Raw genomic sequence first — 26081 nt, 5'->3', positions numbered from 1 at the left:
GCAATTGATACCAAACCTGACCCATATTTACATCTCTGGAGCCACGGGTGCTAGAGCCTTGGAAATTGGGACACTGATCACCTGATGATAACAAATCCAAAAATGTAGTTCCCCTTTGACCGAGATTGACCATAATTCCATAACGAACATATTGGTCCGAAAGTTCAATGAATCATAGTCTCCTGTTTAACCCCTTATCACCGACACTAGTTTTCAGCTCAATGACCAGACTCGATTTTTCAAATCTGACATGTCTCACGATAATTGGTTATAACTTCAGAACACTTTAACATATCCTGGTGATTTTGAGAATGTTTTCTCGTGACACATTGTACTTCATGTTAGTTATAAAATTTAAGTGATAAGTTTTGCAATTCGTTCTGAAAAAAAGTGAAAATTTGGCAAAAGTTTGCAAAAATTCTTCATTTTCCAAGTTTGAAATGTTCTGGTTTCCAGACAGGAAGTAAAACTACCCAAAAAGTTTGATAATTAACATTTACAGAATATCTGCTTTATGTTGGGATGATATTTTATGCTTCCGGTCATTTTTCTAGGATGTTATGAGGTGCAGAACTTTAGGTGCGATTTTTCTTATTTTCATGAAAATTGCCAAAACTCACATTTTGAGGGACAACTCCGCTTCCAAGTGACTTTGAAAGGCCTAAATAATAGTAAAACCCCATAAATTACCCCACTATAGAAAGTTCACCCCTCAACATATGTAAAACAACTTCTATTAAGTCTATTAACCCTTTAAGTGTTTCACATGGGTTAAAAAATATGGACCTGCGATTTAGAAACTATGGAATTTTTTTGGAAATACATTCATTTAGGCCAAAACTGACATTTTCAGAATAAATTAAATGATGAAACGCACTGCAACGCTTGATGCCCAATTCCTCCCGAGTGTACTGATACCACATATGTGGTGGTAAACTGCTGTACGGGCGCACGGCCGAGCATAGAATGAATGGAGGCGCCATCCACAGCAGATTTGTATTGTCACATTGTACGACCTATAAATTTTAATTTTTTTTGCTAATGCGATCATATGAGGGCTTATTTTTTATGGGATGAGATACAATGTATAAATAATTTATTTTGGGAGTCTAAAGCTTATTCATGAGATTTTATTAACTATTTCAAGGGGGACACAAACAAAATCATCAATTTTTATTTTGGATTGTGAGCATTTCCCCCCCCCCCCCCCCGCTCACCGTAACGTAAAAATAATATTTTATCTTTATTCTCTGGTTCACTACGATTGCGGTGATACCTCATTTATATAGTTTTTCTTATTTTGCTCAATTTTCCTGAGCAAAACCAATATTGGAGAAAATCGCATTGTTTTTACTATTGACAACTTTTCAGGGCCATAACTTCTGTATTTTTCTGTTGTCAGACCTGGTTGAGGGCTTATTTTTTGCGAAAACAGTTGTTCTTTTCAGTCGTATCATATTAGGCACCGTAACTTTTTTTGATCACTTTTTAGAACATTTTTTGTGATGGTGTTTGATGAAAAATTGTATATTATGGGAAGTTTTTCGAGTTTTTTTTTTTACGTAGTTCACCGAGCGGGTTCAATATTGATTTAGATTTATTGTACAGATTAATACGGATGCGGTGATACCAAATATGTACGTGTTTTGTGTTTTATATACTTTATTTGCATTTTATGTGTTACTGGGGAGATTATGGGACTTTTATTTTATTTATTTATTTAATTATATTATAAAAAGATTTAATTTTTTTTTTTTTTACTTTTTTACATTTTCTACTTCTTGGCTTGAATAATCGATCATCCGATTGCTTATTCAAGCCTTTACACTGCAATACACTTGTATTGCAGTGTAAAGTGTAAGTAACTGAGCATGCTGCGCATGCTCAGTTACTTACAGCCGGGTCCTGCCAGGAAGGCAGGACCCGGCGAGAAGAGGAGCCGACAGCCCCGGGTCACTCGTCGGAACCCGGGGCAGCGGCAGGAGGGATCGGATCCCCCGGTAAGCACACCGGGGGGGTCCGATCCACGGGGGACACACTTGCACGCCGCGGTCATGCTTGACCGCGGCGTGCAAGGGGTTAAACACCCGGGATCGGAGTTTTTCCGATCCCGGGTGTTAGTGCCAGGTCTGGGCTGTAATATCACAGCCCGACACCGGCACCAGCGAGACCCGGTGTCCCGAAAACTTCTTCTGATGCGCCGCCGTAGAAAGGCGTTGCATCAGAAGAAGTACCCTTAATGACCGCCGTAAAAACCCGATAGGGCGGTCATTAAGGGGTTAAGAAATGGAGGCAGATCCATGGAGAGATCCAAAGAGTCGATGAAGCTGCGGAAATCTTTTGAAGCTACCTCTCCTGGAGTAACAGTTAACACCTTAGCTAGCTCAATTAGGCTAATTAATCTGAGACTGGGGGAAGTAAGGGATATGGGTGGCTTGATGACAAAATCTGGCATGTGGATCCCCCTTGTTCATCACAGTATATTTCTACATATCTGGATTTTATATGGATGCTTCACAGAACTGCTGTATCTAATACCACTACAAATTTAAGAGTGGATATATGACATCAGAATTGTGTGTCTAGGTGCCAGGGTTCAGGAAATATGGCTGTTTGAAGTTGGTCACTGTCATGAAGTTAATAAACATCCTTTCTGCACAGGGCTTTCGCAAATAAGACATATATAGCTGTATGGCAGTGGTGAAGAGGTCAAGCCCCACCCAGTTCCGTTTGAGGGTGGGGTTTCATTACCTATCCCAATTTTCTGGGACCAGGTATCAAGTCACACACAATGGGGCAGATTTATCAAGTGTCTGAAAGTCAGAATATTTCCAGTTGCCCATGGCAACCAATCACAGCTCAGCTTTCATTTTACCAGTGCTCATGAATATTTTAAAGGGGAGCTGGGATTGAAATATTCTGACTTTCAGACACTTGATAAATCTGCCCCAATGTTTTCTAGCCCCACCAAAGTTGTAACAGACTCAGGCAGAACAAATGCTTTTCAAAGTTTTTTTTTTTTATTGAGGTAACAATTGTATTTCATTATATAATAAGATCTACACATTGTTCTAAGGCACTTGAAAATGTGCACATCATTAAACTCTACAATATAGTAAGACTGTATACTGAACTGAAGTTTGATTGTTATGAAGTATTTAACACAAAATAAACTTAGAATAATTATAATAATAATAATAGTACATGATATAAAAAGATAATACATTTCTTGTCTTTCAGATTACACCAGTGGAAAATATATATTATAATACATATATGCAAGTTGTGTTACAGTACAGATAAAAGAACAAAGAATATCTTTTTCTATTTAACCAGTGTACATTTCCAGTTATTTACAAATGACAGAAAATACTCTGTGCATCCTACATACAGCAATAGGTCACTATTCACTACAAATCAAAATATACCTTCATCTACGGGTTACAGCTGCCACTCTAAAGAAATCGTCAGCACTTTCACAAGTAAACCACAATGTACACCCCATAGGTGTTAAGGCAAATATTGCTATGTAACTGATCAGATGTGGTCTTATATGCGTTACATATATATTTATGCCATGCTTTACTAGTCAGAACTTACAGCTAGGTAAAAGATAGCAACTTTTGTATAAAGCAACAAGTATGGCTAGATCACTACACAGGTAACTAGGTACTATACATATGATCACCAAAGCATACTCTTATCAGTGCTACAGCTTTCCGCCAGTGGGAGGCACCATATTGCTTGTGAAGGAGCCATAGACTGGCATCTCAAACACTACTGTGGAAGCCATAGGGCACACAAATGGGTACAGAAACATTTACAGGCTTGTCTAGTCTTATGGAAATGTGATAAATAATACATAATGAAGCCTTGGAGATCACCGGTGGTAATCCGTCTTCATGTACGGCAGCTCAGTCACAAATGTGTAACAGCACTTGTCCTGTTTATAGCACATGTACAATATACGACTGGTTTTAGCCAGACATTACATTCATACTTCAACACGTGTTGTTGTTGCAAACAAAGTTTTTATAGCAGGTATAGATTTTGTGCAGGTTGAGAAATTAATACAGGATAAATACAAAAAATGTAAAGTTATTTACATAGGACCAGACAACCCCTTTATACAAGGTAGCCAAATATAAACCCAAAAGAGTACTAGGGCTGGCCGTTTTCACCAGCTTTGTCCTGTTTATGGCCGCCATGGGAGGCAAATCATGTCAGCTTGAAAGTTGTTCCTTGGACATACGGAAATACTTTAAAATCCTTACAAATCTTTAGCGACCATTTTGTGATATGTCTGTCTATCAAAGCTCCTGGGGCAGCTAAGAATCTGTTTAAAGATGCAAAATGTATCCCTCATAGAGGAGACATAAATGATAATAAGCCGAAATAAGGCACAACTACAATGTTCAGAAGGAAAAATGCTGAGCAGGTTATATTGTATTGTGCTGCATACAATACCATTATTACAGGTTTATAGCATTTAGAACTGGGAGGATTTTCTAACTTAGACAAGTAAATAAAAACTTTGGCAACAAAATTGTAATTCAGATGATATTTCATCACAGAAAAGAAAAATTGCTGGACCGTCTGTGAACGGCCAATCAGACATTAGCCTGTACACGCCATCATAAGACAGGACGGCACACAGGTCAGTTTCCATGGACCTGGCACATTCATGTGACATGAAAATACTGCATTTATAAGATTTGTATCTGTATAATGCCTACAAATAAGAGTATCTCGTTGGGCGATATGCATGTCAATGCATTACACAGAGTATCTCCTCCAATGGGCACCATATATTGCTTTATAACACCTGCAGTAACACTGCCATTGAACGGATAAAGACAGCAGCCCCAGGACCGCTGCACTTGTACTGGAACTAAATGCAAAGAGACAATCATCAGTTTTATAGCAAGGCCTCAGACACACAGATGCCAACATTTATTCTTAAAAAAAAAAACTATATTAAATAATACCTAGACAAAACTATTTGGGAATTAAATATGTGAACATAAAACACTAGTGATCATATATTAATACTGTTCAGTTTCCTGTCTGTTCTCTGCTGTATCCAGATCTCCTATTTACCTCTATGGGAGTCATTTAATAAGGACCTGCTTATGGAACTTTCACCAGGAACAACAGGAGAAGGAGAAACATATTCCCAGCTCATTCATGTTTGGCCAAAATGGGAATACCTAAAAGAGGGACATAAGTTCTTCTTTGATCTGGGTTATCTGAAGCTAGTAAGAAGCAATTCATAGCTCTCCTTGAGAAAAAAATATAGCATCAATGGTCTCCAATACGAGCTATGCTTTCTACTTTGGCATTCCTTTTTAATCAAAGTCTTAAGAATGAGGGTAAAGTGTTTTCGTTTAACATTTTTATCATGTTTTTTGGATCCTACACAACTAGAAACAAACATTTTATGCCATTCATTGGTCTGTATCAGCTAAATTAAATATACATCCATTGGTGCAGCCACCAGAAGGAAAAAATGTTACATGATTTTTTACAACATTCCAAGTCTTTGAACAATGCACAATTTACTATACAGACAGTAGTTATTGTCTATGGTGAGCTTTTAGCTTGCTATGCGAATATGATGATCCTCAACATACAGAAAGCACTATATAAATAACACGGATACTGCAACATTACATACAAGTACAGTATGTGGGTAGATTGTCCAATCAATGCAGAAAAATGAAGGCAACCACACAAAGGCAAAACAATGTAAGTCTGGTCAGAATAGAAAAGCAGTTATATGGTTTATAGTAATTTGGCCCATATTTACAATGACAATACTAAAACATGCACTGGCACGCAACAATACATCCATCAAAAATATGTTTGTCTTAAAGGGGTATTCCCATTTCAGCAAATTAATGTTATTGTTTCCATTATAAAAACGTATACAATTTTCCAATATACTTTCTGTATCAATCTCTCACGGTTTTCTAGATCTCCGCTTGCTGTCATTCTATAGGAAGCTTCTGTTTACTTCCAGTGGAAAGAAATGTGACCATGATCACACAGGTGTGCGTCTCGTTAGTATTATAGACAGTAATCAGAGCTGTGTTAATAAACGAGCCGTGCACCTGTGTGATCATGGACAGATTTCTGTCCACTGGAAGGAAACAGAAGCTTTATATAGAATTACAGCAAGCAGAGATCTAGAATTGATACAAAAGTTATATAGGAAATTTTTTTAATACAAACAATGACATTAATTTGCTGAAATGGGAATAGCCCTTTAAGGATCCTGTCTACAGGATTCAGCACAGTCTCTTCTTGCCTTTCATAAGTAATTCTCAAGAGGATTGAGATTGATTTTTTCGATAGTTAATGATTTTGCTAAATTGTTGTATTCAGCTTATTCTCCTAATATGAATTCTAGCCTACAAAAAGTCAGTTTTGTTATGCAGAGAAATATTGGGAAATTTGTGGCGAAGTTTTCAGATCCAGGTAGGTTGAGGACCAAAACATATGAACCGGAGAATAACAGTGGTCTTAGGAGGTGTCCAGACTATTCGTATGCATATGATGTCAGGAAAGGAAGAAATGATCATATTACATTTTATCTTGATTTTTCTGAGAGATAGGATACCGGGAAAAGGTGTGTGTCCGTGATGTTCTATCCATGGTCAAGGCAAACATGTGTGTCTATGGATCAGCCAAGCATTCAGCTACTGAGGGTGTATAGACACCTTGCCTCCCTTGTCTTAATAAAGGTCTCTGAATGGCACAATACACATAACAAAAGCTGTCAAATTAACCGATTTGGCAATCTACACTCTTTCTTGACTTCCTTATAAATATGAATATTTGGTCGAGCAGAAAGGAGAATAAGATTCTGCTAACCCTTATGGTAGTGGCATATCTTCGCAAAAATAAAATTGAGCCCCATCTTGTATAAGGATGTAAGCATATGCCAATATGATTTTCGGGGGAATGTTTATGGGAAGCTTTAGATGCAGAACATGATATATGGTCTTCATTGCTAGAAAATTCTGAAGGAAGGACTTAGTTTTGTAACAGCCAAAATTAGTTTAGGGAAAGTAAAAGACCTTGCTATAAAAGTTCATTTTTAGCAGTATACTTTACCGTTGTTTAACCGGTAAAGGGACAGAAACATTCAGCTTGCGTCCTGACTTGACATTTCCCACTGATGTTCCTGACATATCAGTACATGCAAGTAGCTGTGTCAAGAAAAGCTGGAGCATCTCTGTAAATAAATTATTTTTTAGCTGTAATATATAACAGCTAAACAGCTATAACAGTGGTTCTCTTTACACATGACTGGGTGAAGAAATCTTCAGATGTCAAATCAATTAAAGCTGCAGGAAAGGATGACCGCAGAAAATTATCAAATAGAATTGGGAAAAGTTTGCTGAATAAAAAGGCCTCTCCAGCCACTGACATAAAGTGCACTTAGCGGACGATACTGACCCTTTGGACATATGCATGTCACTTTGTGCGGACGTGCTGTTGTATCTGCCTTCTCATGCTTAGGATTTCTCTGGGGTGTTGATCCTTGAAGGCAGGAGGTGAGCACAGTAGGACATCATGTTAGGCAGTACTGGAGGGGGATGTGTGGAGAGATTGTGCATGGAGAATAACTACTGTAACCCTTTCATACAGTTATGATATCCAGTGCAATGTTACATGCATATATTCTGGTCTGCAATATTAGTAAGTGCTAGCTATTTATTACTGTAAACACAGTGGGTCCCATGAAATACACGCACATGAATACTAGTTACACTGCCAATTCTGACTCACATTTCAGCTATACTGGTCTTTACAGCCCTGATAGCAATACAGATACCTTAGAAAACCATTTGCAAATACACAGCAGCCTAAGATCGCCTGCCTTCTGATTTACCAAATTAGTGTTGAGTGTCTATGGCTGAATACCTTCTTACATCACATTTATACAGAACATTGTATCCATTGACTGATATACAAGAGTTCTTGTTGGATGAAGAAATCCTATAACTTCAGTGTGGTCTCAGAGGAAGTAGGTGCCAGTAACCTTCACTTCCAACTCCAATTGTACAAATACTAGACAAAACATTTTCATTTTTTTCAGACTTCCTCCTGATACATCTAGCCAAACGGCATATAATGGATGAATGCTATCAACTATATATTGCACTGATTGCGTTAATGCGGTGTTGAGAAGTTTGCAGGAACTAGAAGTGGAAGCCAACATGCCGATTTGTACCACAGCGGTCAGATAGCACATTGCTTCTGCAGGAGTTTAAGGCATAGTTCTCTTAAAATTACTTATAATACTTGATTGTCTGGTCACATATTAAAAGAGAAGTAACTAGGTAAGTGAGAGCAGGAATGAAAAGACTGATGTGCTTTCAGCGCAGCCCCTACTTGTTCTCTGATATCATGTAAGACTCCAAGAAACGCGCATTTACTAATATAAAGGATAAATCAGAGCAGTCTTGAGGAAAATACATTTCTTCGGTGTGACCTGGCAACATTTTTCACTTCTCTTCTATGGACGGTGAAACCTGCAATAAGCAAATATACTATTAGTCACAAGCTAAGAAGACAGCCCTAATATTCAACCAACATCATTAGTTTACTATGAGTACAGTACAAGAACATATCCAAGAATGAGACCACTTGCCTTGTAAACTGGCGACTTTCTTCATGCACCTCCATTTCTGTGCTCTTGAACTCATTTAGTTCTTTCCGTATGGCGGCCTGAAAACAAAAGAAATGCAGACAGTGAATAAGAGGACAAAAACAGTTGAACTAATAGCAAACCACCTGTAATACAAGCCACTTCAGAGAAAGCATCACAACAACATGATGCAGCAATGCGATTATTTTCACAGAACTGACAGCACCACAACTGGTGCATTTACTGTACAAGTATATTCCTAGACCCGTACTACTCCTACAACGTAACAGTAAGCAAAACATTCTCAAGCGCTGAACTACACACTGTATCCATAGTACAACATCTCCCTGAATATCATTTTACCAAAAACCGCAAGGGAGTCATTCTTGCCATAAAAAAAGAAAATAATCTCTTTAATAAAAATAATAAAAATGCCAAAAATATATACAATAATATATATAGTATCCAACTATATCACAATGACTAGGTTAAAAGGTGACTATGTAAATAACAATGCACGTGTTAGTATATATTATATATTATATATAGTATGTATCTTGCCTAATTCATCATTGTCATAAAACCACAATCTCACAACTATTAAACCGCTGTAGGAATTTCCTAATATACAAAACAAGAGCAATGGGACTAGTACAGTTAGCAGTAATTTAGAAACCAAGTCTTACCCATAGCAGGTGAATAGTTGGACACGGTCAGGAAGCCCTGACGTGTGTTTCGTGAGTAGCTTTATCAGGGGGTTCCTTACCCTGAAGAAGCTACCGTACTCACAATATGTGTGTCATACAACAGCTCTTACTATAGGGATGCAATTGTCTAACTTTTTCCAAAGCAGCAACACACAAAAAAGCCACTAGCTTATAACTATCAGATGTTATAAATGTGGCCACACAGGTTGTAAACTGAACCGCAGGGTTTGTGGTCTATAATAATAATAATAATTCTTTATTTATATAGCGCACACAAATTACGCAGCGCTGCACAAAGCAGGTCAAATCGGTCTATTTGATCACATGCAGAAGCTGTAATCCACAAAAAAAGAAGTTTGCTGCGTGACAAATGCATTAAAAGTTGTAATACGGAGACATTTGTCTAATGTGAAACGCAGTCAACATTTTAGCAGCATCAAAACATTTCTGAGGATTTTAGTTCTTTCTCAGTTTTCTGATAATGAAAAGATTATTAAACCCAAAAGAGGAGGTCATTATAAGTGTATAAAAAAATAAACTTACATACTCACCTTCTGGCGCTCCCCATGGTTCCTTGGGCAAAGACGCATCCATGCGCTCTGACTTCTGGCGCACACTATGAAGTCATCAGTGGACAGGGGGCCCAGGGCAAATGCCCAGTTTGCAGCCACCTAATGTTGCTGTGGCTTAGATCGATCCTTGCTCAGAGGATTCTGGTGAATTGCTAACGTTATCTAGGTGAGACAACTTTCTATGTTTGTGTGCAAAATTCACTTGTGCACTGTCATATGATGCAGCTATGGGCTACGCTGGTGTACAAATGTATGCCAGGTCCTGCTTGGCTACAAACTCTGCTATTAACCAGGGACTGTAGACCTTGAACGGTTGCTGGCTGTAGCAGGTGTACAGGGGATGTGAGCTAGATGCATAAATAACTACTAAAAACATGTGAAAAAGGGTATATGTGTATGAGGGCTAAGACTGTCTGACTTTGCACTGAATACATTTTGGACCACAATGGTAAACCTGCCTTAGTACAGACTGTATTTTTTTCTGTATCATCGTTATTAAAGTTCCATAGAATATTTTGGAGACAAGTAAGCCTTAGTAATGTTCTTCCCGCAATCTGCAAACAGATGGTTGATTTCAGAGGACAGCTCCATTAATTAGGCTGGAAAAACATATCCAAGACATTTGGTAATCCTTTAAGAGCACAGATGAGAAGAAAGGCTGTCTTCTAATTAGCGGCTCTGAATTCCTCTATTTCCCTGGCCTCGGGCTGACAGGATGTTACCTACAGAAGGAATGACTCGGATTTACTAAAATTTAACACAAATTATAAGCTCTGATTTTGGGTTTGACAGAACAAAACCTTGCTCATGAACCTTTAATATGTTCACATCCAGTGAAGTTATATGCTATGCATGAAAGGCATGGCATCTGCTGACCCATTTTTTTCCAGCTTCCTAGAAGGCCGTTTATGTGGAAAGATATTTGGAATGTAATAAAGGTATATCCACACATTGAAAAGTTCTTGCAGAAATCCATGATATTAAAAATATTTCTGCAACAGGACTGCCACAACTTCATGTACTTAATTTAGGCTAGAAGCAAATATACAGTTTCTTGCCAAAACTGGATCTCGCAAGAAAGATAAGTAAAAGACCTTATAACCCAGCGTCAACATCGGTTTATGAGATATCGGTCCTGTCAGACTAATGATTGGTTTCTACGAGGAAGTAAGTTCCAGACTGGATCTGGGGGACGCTGTGGATGTTGTATATCTGGATTTTTCAAAGGCATGTGACACAGTGCTGCATAATAGGCTGGTACATTAAATGAGACTGCTGGGACTAGGGGAATATATGTGTGTTAGGGTCATCATTAATGGCACATTCTCAGATTGGGTTGACGTTACCAGTGGACTGCCACAGGGGTCAGTATTGGGGCCCTACTTTTTAATATCTTAATTAATGACCTTGTAGTGGGTTTACGCAGTCAATTTTCAATATATGCAAGTGATACTAAGCTAGCTCTAATGTGATAAATACTGAGGCCAAAAGTATAGCATTACAGTAGGATCTGTGGAAGCTTGAGGAGTGGGTGGAGAAATGGTTGATGAGGTTTAACGTAGATAAATGTAAAGTTATGCACTTTGGCCATGGAAACAAAAAGTATAATTATGTTCTAAACAGTCAATTACTTGGTAAAACTGGAGCTGAACAGGACTTGGAGGTAACTTTATTTTAGTGACCAGAGACAGGCGGCTGCTGCTAAAGCAAATAAAATCATGGGATGTATCAAGAGAGGAATAGATTCTCATGATAAAGACATAGTTTTGCCCTTTTACAAATCCCTTGTCAGACCACACATGGAATATTGTGTACAGTTTTGGGCACCAGTGTATAAAAAAGACATAGTAACGGGTGCAGAGGAGAGCAACCAAGATTATTAGGGGAATGGGGGAGCTGGAATACAATGACAGATTACAAAATTTGTGATTATTTAGTTTAGAATAAGAAGACTGAGAGGAGACCTCATTACAATGTACAAATACCTGAACGGATAGTGCAAGAATCTCTCCAAAGATCTTTTTATACCAAGGCCTGTGACCAGGACAAGGGGGCATCCTCTACACCTAGAGGAGAGGCAATTCTACCATCACCATAGACAAATGATCTTTACTATAAGAGAAGGGAGACTATGGACCTCTCTGCCGCAGGAGGTTGTTATGGCAGATTCTTTGTACAAGTTCAAGAGAGACCTGGATGCCTTTCAGGAGAGAAAAAATACCACGGGTTATGGGGATAAAACATTTATTTAATTCTTAAAGGTTGGACTTGATGGACTCGCCCTGTATAAGTTCTCTTGATTGTTTGGGAAAGGAACCGAACCTCTGGTAGAACAGGTGCAGGTTTTGGTCTAGTGTTAACGGCACAGTTTGGGTACATGAGGAATAATATGAATTATATCTTTTTTTTTAGGTGCTTGAGAGCTGGCAGGTGAAGACTGACTGTTATTGTAGTTTTATCAGACTGCACTCAGAATATAGGAGAAAATCTGTTGATCTCAGTTTTTTCTACTATGCCCTCTTCTTTAAACTCTACTTAGCCTCTTAGTGGGCTCATGCTTACTTTTCCTCCTCTCCACTATGTAGATTTTATTATGAGCTGTAATATGATCCCACTGTGAACTGTCTTTAGCAAGCCGGAAAAAGTAAGTATTTTACAGTGCATGTGAGTTTAGTTTAGCAACAAAGTAAAACAGTGGGGCACATTTACTTTCCTGTCCGACTGAGTTCACCGAAAGTGCATTGTGACTACATTATTCACTAAGAATGTGCGCCTTATATCATGCGTTGTGTTCTCCACTCAGGTCCCCACGGAGTTCACCTTCTTTTCAGTGGTGCATGTAAGTGGGACACAATTTGTCACATCGTCTGGTGGCACGCCCCCCAATTTATGTCACATGGAAGCCAGCACAGCTGTGCCAACAAACAATCCCAAGCAATCCCATTTCAGACACCTGTTAAATACCTGTCAAAGTCGTGCAATCCCCTAAAAACAGTCCGACAAAAGTGCGATCTGCGGCCCGTAGTAAATAAGCCCCTGTGTCTCTAGGTCTCTTCTAACTGGAAAAAGTGGAAGATGCATATACCAACAGCTCTTTTCAGCCTGTGTACAGGGGAGAACATACAGGAGGAGATATTTAAAGGGGTTGTGTCACCATTGCACATTGCTGTAATTGGGTCCAATGCATTGTTAAAATTACTTTCACCATTTACACTTATTACAAAATCTGTAGGCTTACTGAGATAACTCCTTTTGTTCTGGTTGCTGGCGCCCCCCGGTGGTAGCTGTGTCCCGTCCTGAGCAACAGCTGATCTGGCCGAGTCGGCGCACAAGGAGTCAGCAGCTGCTCTGCACTACAGATCACTCCAGGGGCTCACAGCTCCTCTGCACACTGAGAGATCACCTGACACACTGCAGCCAATAGGAGGTGAGAGAGGAGGAGGGGCAGAGATTGTGCTGTGATGGCCACTGCTCACCAGCTACACAGGAGCCTACAGCAGCAGATACAAGGTAACTGCAGCCAGACGTCTGCTCAGAGGAGTCCTCCCCTAACATGGATCATAGCAATGTATCAGCCCTCTCCTCCCTCCACCATTAGTCAGGTCACACAGGAGGCTGCAGAGATAACACAAGTAACAGGCTGAGCTCTGATCTCTCCTGATGCAGTCCTCCTGTACTCTCCACCATTCACTGTCCCTCCATGTTACACTGCTGTCCTCCCCCTGTACTCTACACCATTCACTGTCCCTTCATGTTACCCTGCTCTCCTGCAAAGGGGCCCCTGTGCCTGACTAGCAGGGAAGTCGCTAAACATCAGCAACATGTGAGAAGCTGTCATCTATCTATCTATCTCTCTATCTATCTCCTATCTATCTCTCTCTCTATCTATCTATCTCCTATCTATCTCTCTCTCTATCTATCTATCTATCTATCACATATCCATCTATCTATCTATCACATATCCATCTATCTATCTATCTATCTATCACATATCCATCTATCACATATCCATCTATCTATCACATATCCATCTATCTATCTATCTATCTATCTATCTATCTATCTATCTATCTATCTATCTATCTATCTATCTATCACATATCCATCTATCTATCTATCTATCACATATCTATCACATATCCATCTATAAATCACATATCTATCTATCTCCTATCTATCTAACTATCTATCTATCACATATCCATCTATCTATCTATCACATATCTATCACATATCCATCTATCTATCACATATCTATCACATATCCATCTATCTATCACATATCTATCACATATCTATCTATCTCATATCTATCTATCTATCTATCTATCACATATCTATCTATCTCCTATCTATCTAACTATCTATCACATATCTATCACATATCCATCTATCTATCTATATATCTATCACATATCTATCTATCTCTCTATCTATCTCTCTATCACATATCTATCACATATCCATCTATCTATCTATCTATCTATCACATATCTATCTATCTCTCTATCTATCACATATCTATCACATATCCATCTATCTCCTATCCATCTATCTATCTATCTATCTATCTATCTATCTATCACATATCTATCTATCTATCACATATCTATCTATCTATCACATATCTATCTATCTATCACATATCTATCTATCTCCTATCTATCTCTCTATCTATCACATATCTATCACATATCCATCTATCTATCTATCTATCTATCACATATCTATCTATCTATCTATCCATCTCATATCTATCTATCTATCTATCTATCTATCTATCTATCTATCACCTATCTATCTATCTATCACCTATCTATCTATCACATATCTATCTATCTATCTATCTATCTATCTATCTATCTATCTATCTATCTATCTATCTATCTAGTGATTTGGTTGCAATTCCTTACAAAATACACAGAAAGAGATTCAATCAACAAAAATAGCGCTGAGAGCAGCATCTCATAAGTTGTCTGCGACTGCAGAAAGATTTGGTGGATTTGGTCCTGTTTGGTGAACTCTGTCCTGCAGTGATGGCCTGAGTGCCCACAGAAAGGGCTCAGAGTGCCACCTCTGGCACCAGTGCCATAGGTTCGCCACCACTGTACTATACCATTATAACATCGAGGTCTACCAGATGTCCCCTGACTTCACCTATATCAGTCCCCTTTCCTGGGGATCTAACATTGTTTCCCAGTAATCCTGCTGGTTATCTGTGCTACGCTCGGCGATCTCCGTCAGCTCCATAGAGATTAATGAAGCAGAACGGTCATGTGCGACCGTCTGCTCCATTAGTCTGAGGAGCGGTGAGGGGTCGGTCGGACCGCTCATTCTCGCAATCTGCAAGGGTCTCAGCACTGAGACCCCCACTGATCAGCAAGTTAGGCCCTATCACGTGGATAAGGGCTAACTTGACTTTGTGGGAAAACCCCTTTAAAGTTAATTAATGACGATCCAGCAATGTTATAGAAGAAGATATAGGGAAGATATATCCCTACATTTCTTATTCTTCATATAAAAGTTTGTTTTATAAACGGTATTATTAATTTTACTGAGACTACACGAGGAAAAAAATATTTCTGATGTACTCCATTTGTATGGTTCAATTGCTATCGTAATGATAATGTTATTGTTATGAGAATTTTGATTATTTTTGTTATCATTTATTAGAGATTTTTTTAACCTGATGAAGGGAGCGGTTCGCTCCTGAAATGCGTAGTTCCATTGTCTGATTTTTAACCAATAAACTCAAATTGTGATCAACCACCAGTTGGGATTCATTCAGTGTAGCATCGCAGTGACGAGACTCCATTTTTCTCCCTCTTTATCCTATGCCAATACAGTATTATTGCAGTATATGGTAGGAACAATCAGATCATCTAGGGTTAATGTACCCTACAGGGTTTAAGAAGTAGCAAGTAAAAATAAAAAAGTTTGAAAAAAAAAATCAAATCACCCCCCCCTACTTTCCCTAGAACTGATATAAATAAACAGTATAAATCATAAACATGTTAGGTATCGCTGTGTCCCAAAATGTCCAATTTTGAAAAATTTAAAAAATTCAATAAAAAGTGATCAAAATAAATTTTGTTCCACTTTACAATTGTGTCCCACTTGATTCTTCACCCAAAAAAAAAAAATCACAATTTTATATCTTTATGTTTGAAGCCTGAAATGTGGCAAAAGGTAGAAAAGCTCAAGGGGGCCGAATACTTTCACAAAGCAGAGTATATTTATCTACACATACTGTACTGTGATATTGGCATGTGTTGATCTGTTTTATAGTGTAGTTAGACATGTTTTAATACATCTTTCTCTTTTTTTGTGTACTGTATTTCTCGGACTATAAAGCGCACAAAAAATCCTTTAATTTTCTCAGAAATCAAAGGTGCGCCTTATAGTCCAGTGCGCCTTATATATGAACCATACTTATAGACAACAGCTGCCTTGAACTGTGCACTGGTCTGCCACCTGCTGGTCATTCATCCTTATAATCAGGTGCGCCTTATAATCCGGTGCGCCTTATATATGAACCTAGACGCTTGAGCAGGCATTTATTGATGGTGCGCTTTATAATCCAGTGCGCCTTATATATGAACCTAGACATTTGAGCAGGCATTTATTGATGGTGCGCCTTATAGTCCAAAAAATACAGTAGGTGATGCATAGATCCAGTGCTCTGTGTCTTCCTTGCACTAGATCTCTGCACTAGCAGTAATGATCATTCTGTGTCCTGATTGGCTGGGCTGCTTGCGCCCTCAGAGCTGTGGCCTCACTTCCCTTTGCTGATGTCACAACCAGGAAGCAACCAGGAAGCATATGACGCTATATCTCAGGATAGGAAAAAGCCAGAAGCATGATATGGGCATTGCTGGAATTGTTGTCAAAGGCTCTCTCCAAATGTGCTACAACTATTTTTTTGTCAACTAACTTTACAGTTTTAAGGCCACATTGCAGGCATATGAAAACATACAGCCATTGATGTTTCACTAGGGGATTCTGGGAAAAAGTAAGCAAATATCCCAGGATAGGATAAGGAAAATGATGCCTCTGTAGCTACATTCTAAGGCAGCCCTCTTAACATCAAGCATGACTTTCAGAAAGCCTAATACCATGATGAAGCCTTAATCCCACATCATGCCATTAGGCTTCCTAAAAGTCATGCTTGATGAGAAGAGGGCCTTACAAAGTAGCTTAGGAGGCAAAGTTTTCCTTATCCCAACCTGGGAAACATATTTGCATATTATCTAGCAATTTGTTTATGTAATGTACGTAGAACGGAAAATAGTCTTTCATACCCATGCTTTAGCGGAAGAGCAGAAACACTCGAGAAGGAGTGCACTATGGGGTCTGGCTCAACAATATCATGTCATGGCACATCCTAAATAAAATCAAAGTTCTTTATTCTTCAACCATTTAAAAGATACATAACAGGGTATGCAATGAGTGTAGGTAAAAACCAAACACTAAGTGCCTACCCTGTAATGTATCTTTTAAATGGACAGCTCTTATATTGTTTGACCAACTTTTTATGTATTTTTTATTTAAATTTGAGAAAGCATTCATCTTTCTCTCAGGCTTTTATGGAGATGACAATATAATAATTTCACTGTGTCTAAAGTAACTGTATGGTGTCCTCATCCTCAGAATACAGTAAATATAATAATATCTTAACACCACCAAACAGTATGTATTGTGGTTTGTCCTTGCCTTGTCAGCAGGAGTTAACCTTGCCCAGGGTTTATCGGCGCGGCGGTCATAGTCTAGAGAATCAGTAACCTCCACATATTCGTTGAAGCGCAAGATACGTCTGGCCTGCAGTTCAGCCACTGAAGGCCTCAGGCTGAGCTGTAAATGAGCACAGATAGAAGAAGAGGTTATAACATAGCCCATGCCCTATATTAAGAAAATGAGAACACTATTCTTCTAATAAGGGCACTTGTTAAATTAAGAATCTTTACAAATGAACCTATTAAACCATGATCCAAATACACTGCTCGTCTATTTTCTCATATGGTTTTGGGATCAAGGTAAGACAATACTTTCAGGAAATGACATTTATGTTAAAGCAAAAGTTCAGAAACATTTCTATGGAACTATGGGCACTGAGAAAAGCTTAGTTACTTTTGTGGTGTCACCTTATTGGAGCTTGCAGGGCATTGACTTCCACCAGTGTCAGGATACCTGGTGATCACTTTACCTGTCTACTACAATGGCTCCATATCCCTTCATCTTTTGACTTTGACATCTGATGCTTAGACAATGGGATTATAGGCTCATGTAAATTATGACCCTCTTCACTATCTTTTATGAATGGGAAATTTCCATTTACACTAGATAATCTGTAAAGGTAGTTTCAATGCCCCACTGTATTTATAGAGTGAAACATTTTATCTTTTTTTTTTATCAAATTTTTTTTTGTTGAACATTTTTTTATACCATTACATAACCATTTTATCTTTAGCTGACTGATAACATATTACTTATAGCACCATATGTTCTAGATAAACTAACAAATACCTTTCGTGTTAGCCTTCGCTTCAGCTCTCTTCTTGCTTCCTGTTCTTCTGCTTCATTCTTTTCTAAGGTGGAATTATAATACAATATATATGAAATAAAAGTGCAAATGGAGTAACTGTACCATGCATCCTCTTTAGGATCAGTTGATTTTGGCTTTTAGTGCTATATGAGGAAAATTTGTTGACTTTTCACTACTCATTTCATTAGATGTATATACCGTACAGTAGTTTCCTTCTAACTCTTGTTTTATCTGACAGCAGCAGAGAAGTGGGTAGGGGTTGCAGCAAGGAGAAGGTGATGATAAGACTATTCTATGTTCTCTCTGAAGACACAACTGGATAGCTAATGACCATGTCAACAGCAGCGGAATACAAAGAAACAGTGTAGCAGCATATTGTGCTATTTTCAGACCTAATATGGCTGCTTAGGGATGAAGTTATTTACAATACAAGTCAAAGTTAGAATAGGCAGGGTAATCACAGCAGCTCACTGTTAGGGACCATGAACACAAACATTTGGGGGATGTATACATGGCTGCAAATTTACAGCCGCATATATGTCCCCTATAGTTCTCAATAACGTGTGCTCAAAAAAAGCCTGCTCTATCTTTTGGCTCTAAGCACAGTCGTGCGCCACTATTCTCCACCTCTCCTGCTTGACCAACGTGTGCCTGTCCGGTCGTAGCCATGTGGGCACAGGTTTTTGTGCATGCACCCCTAGGGAATCAGGCCTGCCCAGAAACCTCCCTTCTAAATACTGCATCACTCACAATAGCTGGTCCTCAGGTAGTGGCATCAGTCTCTTCTGCACAGCAACTCACATATTAAGAAGCCCAGAACTGCAGCAAAAATAGGGAGAGCTTTTGATACGAACATAGGGTTCCCATACTCCTTGGAAGGCAATGCTTAGTATGTACTGTATCCACAGGGATAAACTTCTCAATGAGGCTTTAAGTAAAGTCTAGAATCCTCATGATACGTTTAAAAAAATCTGCCATCTGGGTCCAACATAGTCATTGGCTATTTTTTTTAATCTGGGGGCACCAAGTCTGGATGCGACCTTATTTTATATTTTTATGGGCTTCTTGTGCAAATTAGCAAGTGCTCCGAGGGAGAACATGGAGAGGTTTTGTTATCAATTATTTTAAAATGTGTTCCTATCTCCAGTACTGCATTGTAGCCGGTCTCTTAGTGTGCACAGCCATGGGCATAATGGAAAAACTCAGAGTTTGCGTGGTTTACCTCCCACACTCCAAAAACATACTAGTAGATGGATTAGATTGTGGGCCCTATGGGGACAGGGACTGATTTGGCAAGCTCTGTGCAGCGCCTGGTAATCTGTGTGCTGTATATTATTATTATTGTTAAAAACAAACTATGAAAGGTCACTTTTCTGAAACAGATAGGATAAATATGTTTGGAAAATGTAACATATAGGTCTAGTTAAATTTCTAAACGGCTTTGACCGTTGCAACTAGACAAAATAAACATTAGTTAGGATACACCTGAGCATTAAAATTGTGTATATATAAAAAAGTCATTGCCAATTGTAGGTCAGGAAAATACATAGACTGAAACCTTTTTTGAACACATTAGATAATTACATACTATAAAATTTCCTTACGTTTTAGGATGTTCCTTTGTTCCAGTTCCTCACAAGTTGGCCTTTGACTTAATCTCCTAAAAAAGGAATGCACATGATTTACATAAAAATATTCTCACCACCATGTTCATCATCACTGGGGCCCACTATCCTCTTTCCCTTATTTCTTTAATGAACCCCCTTGTTAATTGTTCTCTGTCCTTGTAAAACTCCGCAGACTTTTCACTTATCCAATATCCATATACAAGAAAATCACTGTTTTATTTCTACCTCCATAAAATGTAACACATCACCAAAACATCAGATGCCACTAATGACATTTCTACTGTCAGGTTCCTTCAGTAGTCTTAATAGGAATTGCTTATTTTGGGCAGTTTTCACAATGCAGTATTGTGGACAATATTTTACATGAGTGTATGTAAACCAAAATCAGGAGTGGATCCTATGGAGAGAAACTATTAACCACATACGGTCCTGGTTACCTATAGTAAGATAAGATGCACTTAGATGCTTTTTGCACTGCATTAATAAATAAAATTATTTTGTACTGGAGGTTTATGCATGAGAAGAGAGAGGTTGTGCACCATCTGAAACTTACTCAGAAAAAATTTACCTGGGATGCAGAGTATATACGCAAATGCAAACTGGCTCAAAAGGTTAAAAAACTTTAAATGCATTCCCACTGGTAAAATGATTTTAGTATCTACATTTACACAACAGGCAGTACAGTAATAAGTTAGCTAAGTTGTATATAGCCTTTAATGTCTAAATCAGGTCATTTTCTGGTAACAGCTCTCTCTTTTATAATGCAGTGGAGTGTATATAAATACCTCACTAATTTTGTTCCAATCTGCTGCCAGAGTTCTTGACGTTCCTCTTCAGAATTGCGTGGTAGAATGTTCTTGTCTTCTAAATCTTTTTTAGATGGTCTGTTGCCAAGTTTTATAGCTAGGGTATCTCTTCTACGGATTTTACTTGCTAAGGAACCTGGCAAGCAATAACAGAGTAATAAGTTTTTATATTTTTCATATTAGTTTAAAGGGAACCTGTCCCCAATCGTTTTCAGCAATAAACTAACAGCGTAGTACATGAAATATCATCTCAAGCATCTAATCTTTTATGTTAAAAATAGCTCATTAACAAAATCCCCTCCATAGTTATATGCAAATTAGCTAGAAGGTTTCACATTTTTCCTGAGATTAGTCATGCTGAGAGGTAGGAGAGGGAGCGACACTTCAGGTGCCACTACCTTGGAATGTGATACTCATCTTTAAGAGGACAATATTAGTATGGTTGAAGATGACAGCAGTGGATACCCTTGGATACCCTTTTAAAATGCTGGTGACAGGTTTCCTTTTAACTGACTACTGAATACCATAACTGTTCTATCATATAATAACTTATGACAGTTGGCAGTAAGTTAAAGATCTGTAGGCGACACTAAATATTTTACCAGCACAATACTACAAATATGTACATACAAGGAGAAGGCTATGCAGTAAGTCTCAAAGTACAATTTGAGTCAAAAGCTGAACTGCAACAAGTGAGGTTTTTTTTGCAATAAAAACACTTGGCCATTTACTCCAGCATTATAGAATTTACAGTATACAAAACACCTTTTAACATTATTTTGGGAAACCAGAGTAAACAATTGTCCGCACTGGCATGTTACATGGCCTTACTATGCCCATTTTACTTGTAAAAGCTGTGTTTTGTTATGGATTTATGAATTGGTTAAATACAAAATATGGCCAGCTCACCTAGTTATCATTCACAGTTCAGAAGGAAAAACAAAGTAAACCTTCCCAAAAGAGACTACATGTAGTTAATTAAGTTGAATTTGTATGTCATTTGAAACTGTGTATTTTATAATTGTAGATCCAGAAAAAAAATGTTTTGCCCTAGTGACAATTGAAGTTTCACATTTTTTTTCTGTAATGGGACCAAGGATTATCAATGAAGCTACATTACAGACATTTACACCAAATCATTGCAGTCTGGGACTAAAGTAATGGATTCAGAGAGCTACACCAAAGGTCACAGTGGGCAGAGATGTCCGTATGTAACTAGGGGACGTCTGTAAGTCAAGTGTCTTTAAGTAGGGGACTGCCTGTATTGCCAATTCTGTGAAAATATTGAATGGACAGGGGATTGTGTTTGTCTATAATTTGGATGTATAGAACAGATCAGACTATGACTGATTATTATTAATGCAGAAATCAGGATCACCTACATGTTCTTTTCATTAGTAAGGTCATATTTCTCATTAGATGTTTTAACTAAATGAATAATATTGATTTCTCCAAAGCAACAAATCACAAAACTATTTGTGAATCTCTCACTTCCTGTGCTGTCATCATCGTCGTCATCATCATCATCTGTGTAAAGAATGGGTCCATCTGAGTCGGAGTCACTGGTCTGGCTTCCTTTGCCTTCACTTTCTCCATCAGGATTGCTTGACATATCAGAAGGTTCATCCGTCACTTCCTGAATTGTCAAACTTGAGAGGTCTTCTTGGCTTTTCTCAGGTTTTTCGCTAGAATAAACATTGAGTACAACTTCCTATTAACATTTTTAATGATGGCACATTTACATACATGCTCATTTAGTAATATTTTCATGGCTTTGCCATTCTCTGGACAACAAGTCATAAATCAGACTATCACTGCTACTGGATTTAGTAAATCATATTCGTCTTTGTAGTCAAACTGTCAGAGAATATAAAAAAATGTCCCATATTTGTTGCTGAGATGTTTGAGACCTTCTCATTCATCAGAGAAATGTTAGCAGAATTATTTGCATACCCTGGAAAGAAAACCCCATAGAGAACAGAAAGAAGTCTTGAGGATACAGTAAAATGCATACACGGGCATCACAGTGTAGTCTGTTTTAGTGGTTGTGGTGAGAGGGTGTAGATGTGTTCTGGTGTGGCCCGGGGCCTGCAAGAAAGGACATTTACCAATAAAATAAAGCATGATAAAGCATGATAGATCCTGGCACCATGACTGTAGTAATTTTCTTAAATTTACTATCCGTGGCCTCCTTCCTTCTAAAATCAACTTTTTATGTTCTGCTAATGAGCCTTAAGAGCTTTGGTGGTGGGGTTAATACAAGGTTTCACAGTCTGTTACATTGTTTCCCCCTCAGCACTTCCCACTTTCACTGCCTTATATAATCTCACTGCAGCAGAGGAAGATTCAGCACAGTGAAAGGAGAAGTTCTCCTTGCAGAGTAACTCTGCAGCATGGAGGGACACTGGTAACACTCCCAGGAGCCCTCCAGTCGCATAAGCATAATTTTAAAAGTTGATTTTTAGATGGAAAGCGGCCATGGATAACAAATATAGGAAGATTACAGTCCTGGATTTTTGAGTAAGTGTCCCTAGTTTTTCATGCTTGATTTTGATGGTAGATTGCCTTTAAATAGCACTCATAAAATCTAAAATAATCTAAAATATCCCTACATACATCATACATACACTGAAGATCAAAATTAGAGAACACACAATCCCCTTAATGGCAAGGTTTTTGTGTAATCCGATGTGAATATATCCTAACATGAGTAAAATTGCTGTTTTTTAAGCTTATTTCATAAATTGTATATATTCAAAAGAATAGAATAAAAATTTAAATGAGATTTTTGTAAATGAAAACTGTTCACAATTATAGAATACTTTTAGATACTGCAAATTATTGGTGTTAATCTGAAACGTGGTGCCTATTTCCTAAATTATCTGACAAACCCTATTTAACTGGCAGCCAAACTTTCCAGTTTTCACAAATCTTTGCAAAAATTGCACACCATTCCAAAGTGACTGAAACCCTTTGGCCAAAGGGGTGACCCTAGCAACCATATCTGGAGAAGTTGGTTATTCCAAGTTAGTGATTTCTAGATTATTGCATCTTTACATCATAATAAACTTGTTCAAGTCCTCCAAGAGAGGACAGGATAATGCAGAGAATCTCCACGTGTGATCTTTTCAACCCAACTGGACCTCTCACACAGTTATGTAACAGAGTAAATACAAGTGTTGATCAGAACCTTCTTCATATTTTTCAACAACACGAGGTTCCTTCTTTGAGTTCATCATCCAATCAACCAGCAGTACAATGCCCCTTGTCACACAGAAAAATTGGCAAAAAAGTTCCTTAAAACAGAAAACATTGAAACAATGAAATGGCCAGCCCAGAGACTTGTAATAAACCCAATAGAAAACCTCTGGAAAATCTTTGGTGACAAAGTTCTAACCAAAAATAAACAAACAGCAGTCACAGAACTGTGGAAGAGACTGGAAGAAGAGTAACCAAATATCACACAAGAGCAGTGTGAGAGACTAGTGCTGTCCTGTGGCTACAGATGTGCTGATGTCAAAGGCCTGTGCACTTCCTACTGATTGGTGACTGCTAGAGTCATGCCTGTTCTCTAATTATGATCATCACTTTTTTGCAAAATAAAGGCTTTATGTTGATCTACTTTGGTAATTTTGTAAAACACTGTTCTAGTGGCATGTGTACCCCTTCCAAAATATCCATCACATGTTGATCAATGGAGATTACATTAATACTGAAAAAAACAAGTGATCAGACATTGTTCTCCAATTTTGATCTGATTCGGTTCAGTGACACATATCAACCACCAATATGTGGCAAAAATAAAATCAATAAATAAATATAAACCAATTAATAATCATATCAATCCCAATTCATATGCATTCAAGTTTGTTAAAAATCAGTATAAGTGTTGTCACAGATGAATATTAAGGGGGCTGGGTGGGACTTAAAAACAAACTACTTATACTCTCCTCCTCAAGTGCTCCAGTTTTCCCGCATGTCACTATCGGCCTCTGTTTGTTTACCGACCAATGTTGCTTTCCCTGCTACTGCCTGAACTCCTGTTGTAGCAGGCGCATGCTGGTGGTCAGAATCCTTATACTGATTACACAGGACTTGTATGCATATTGGTGCTTGATGCATGTATTTCATCACATGGACAGGAATACAAGCACAGGGATTTCAAAACTATTTTTTCGCCAACGTGTTGCCAACAGATTGGGATGGAAGTAGACTCCTTATAAAACATATGTGTTCTCTACTTTTACATTGTTGAGATTTTATAAAGCCTGTTATTTTCTGTTGTAGGTATTTCATAAATTGTGGATGCATCTCCCCCATTAAGTCATACCCTTGCATATGTGACAAGTTTTCATGTCACATATGCATTGGGTTTTTACAACTACATATCTTAAAAACAAGTAGTCACCTCTACAAAGTAATATTTCTGACATGTTATAGTTTACCTGAGCTCACTGTCCTCTGTAACACATGTTGCCCCCTCATTTACTGAGACGGTTTCGCTGTTGTCATTTTCTTGGGACTGTGTATCCTCAGAATCGCCAGCATTGTGCTCAGACTGCTTCACCTCCTGGACTGGAAGTGTTGGGGTATTTGTTGGTTTTATCTGATGTTTTAGAGCAGGGGACGTGGACTGTGGACTAGGCTGAAGCTCAGCAAGAGAATGATCCTGGCTTGTCTCTGAGTTCTCAGAGTCCAAATGACGTTTTGCTTGCTCTGTCCTATCCACTTTTTTTTGGCCTGAATTACTAGTCAAATGAGATAACACTGGTAGATGAGTTACATCCACGGATTCAGACTTGAAGGCCAATTTTTTGGCCCGTGGATTGCTTGATGTGGGTATTTTAGTGGACAACTGCTCCTTTGGAGGTTTGGACCGTGATGAAGAGATCAACGTGGAAGAGGACGTCTTGGCTGCAGCAGGCTTCTTACTGGAAGCAGCTGAAAGTAAAGCAAGCAAGTCTGTTACCGCTCAATGCTGCAGCTTCCGAACCTTCGCACACCCCTCCTCCATGTAAAACACTGATGTAGGGAATTAGTGAAAAGATGGGAGAATGGGGGCCTCAGAAGGTTTAATGCATGCAAGATACACATTTCTAGGGAATGACCCACAGCCAAAACTCTGAAAGTAGTAGATGCTGCAATTTGGAAATGATGATTTATGAAA

General features: G+C 38.4%; 1 protein-coding gene across 7 annotated transcripts in view; it reads right to left on the bottom strand.

Moving 5' to 3' along the window:
- Window positions 1–2998: 2998 nt before the first annotated feature.
- Window positions 2999–26081, bottom strand: part of PHACTR2 (phosphatase and actin regulator 2) — a 147570-nt gene continuing 124487 nt past the window's right edge. For all 7 annotated transcript variants that reach the window (XM_072141357.1, XM_072141358.1, XM_072141362.1 and 4 more), the window contains 8 exons: window positions 25360–25855; window positions 22406–22599; window positions 20894–21050; window positions 20085–20140; window positions 18462–18523; window positions 17652–17789; window positions 8663–8739; window positions 2999–8543 (listed from right to left, as the gene is read on the bottom strand). In XM_072141357.1, the coding sequence (XP_071997458.1) occupies window positions 8528–8543; window positions 8663–8739; window positions 17652–17789; window positions 18462–18523; window positions 20085–20140; window positions 20894–21050; window positions 22406–22599; window positions 25360–25855 (1196 nt within the window). In that variant the 3' untranslated portion in view covers window positions 2999–8527. The remainder of the gene's footprint in view (window positions 8544–8662; window positions 8740–17651; window positions 17790–18461; window positions 18524–20084; window positions 20141–20893; window positions 21051–22405; window positions 22600–25359; window positions 25856–26081) is intronic.

The sequence above is a fragment of the Engystomops pustulosus genome, chromosome 3 (genome assembly GCF_040894005.1).
Source record: "Engystomops pustulosus chromosome 3, aEngPut4.maternal, whole genome shotgun sequence".
NCBI lineage: Eukaryota > Metazoa > Chordata > Amphibia > Anura > Leptodactylidae > Engystomops > Engystomops pustulosus.
The sequence above is the reverse complement of the archived record's forward strand: the minus strand, read 5'-3'. Positions and strand labels throughout refer to the sequence as shown.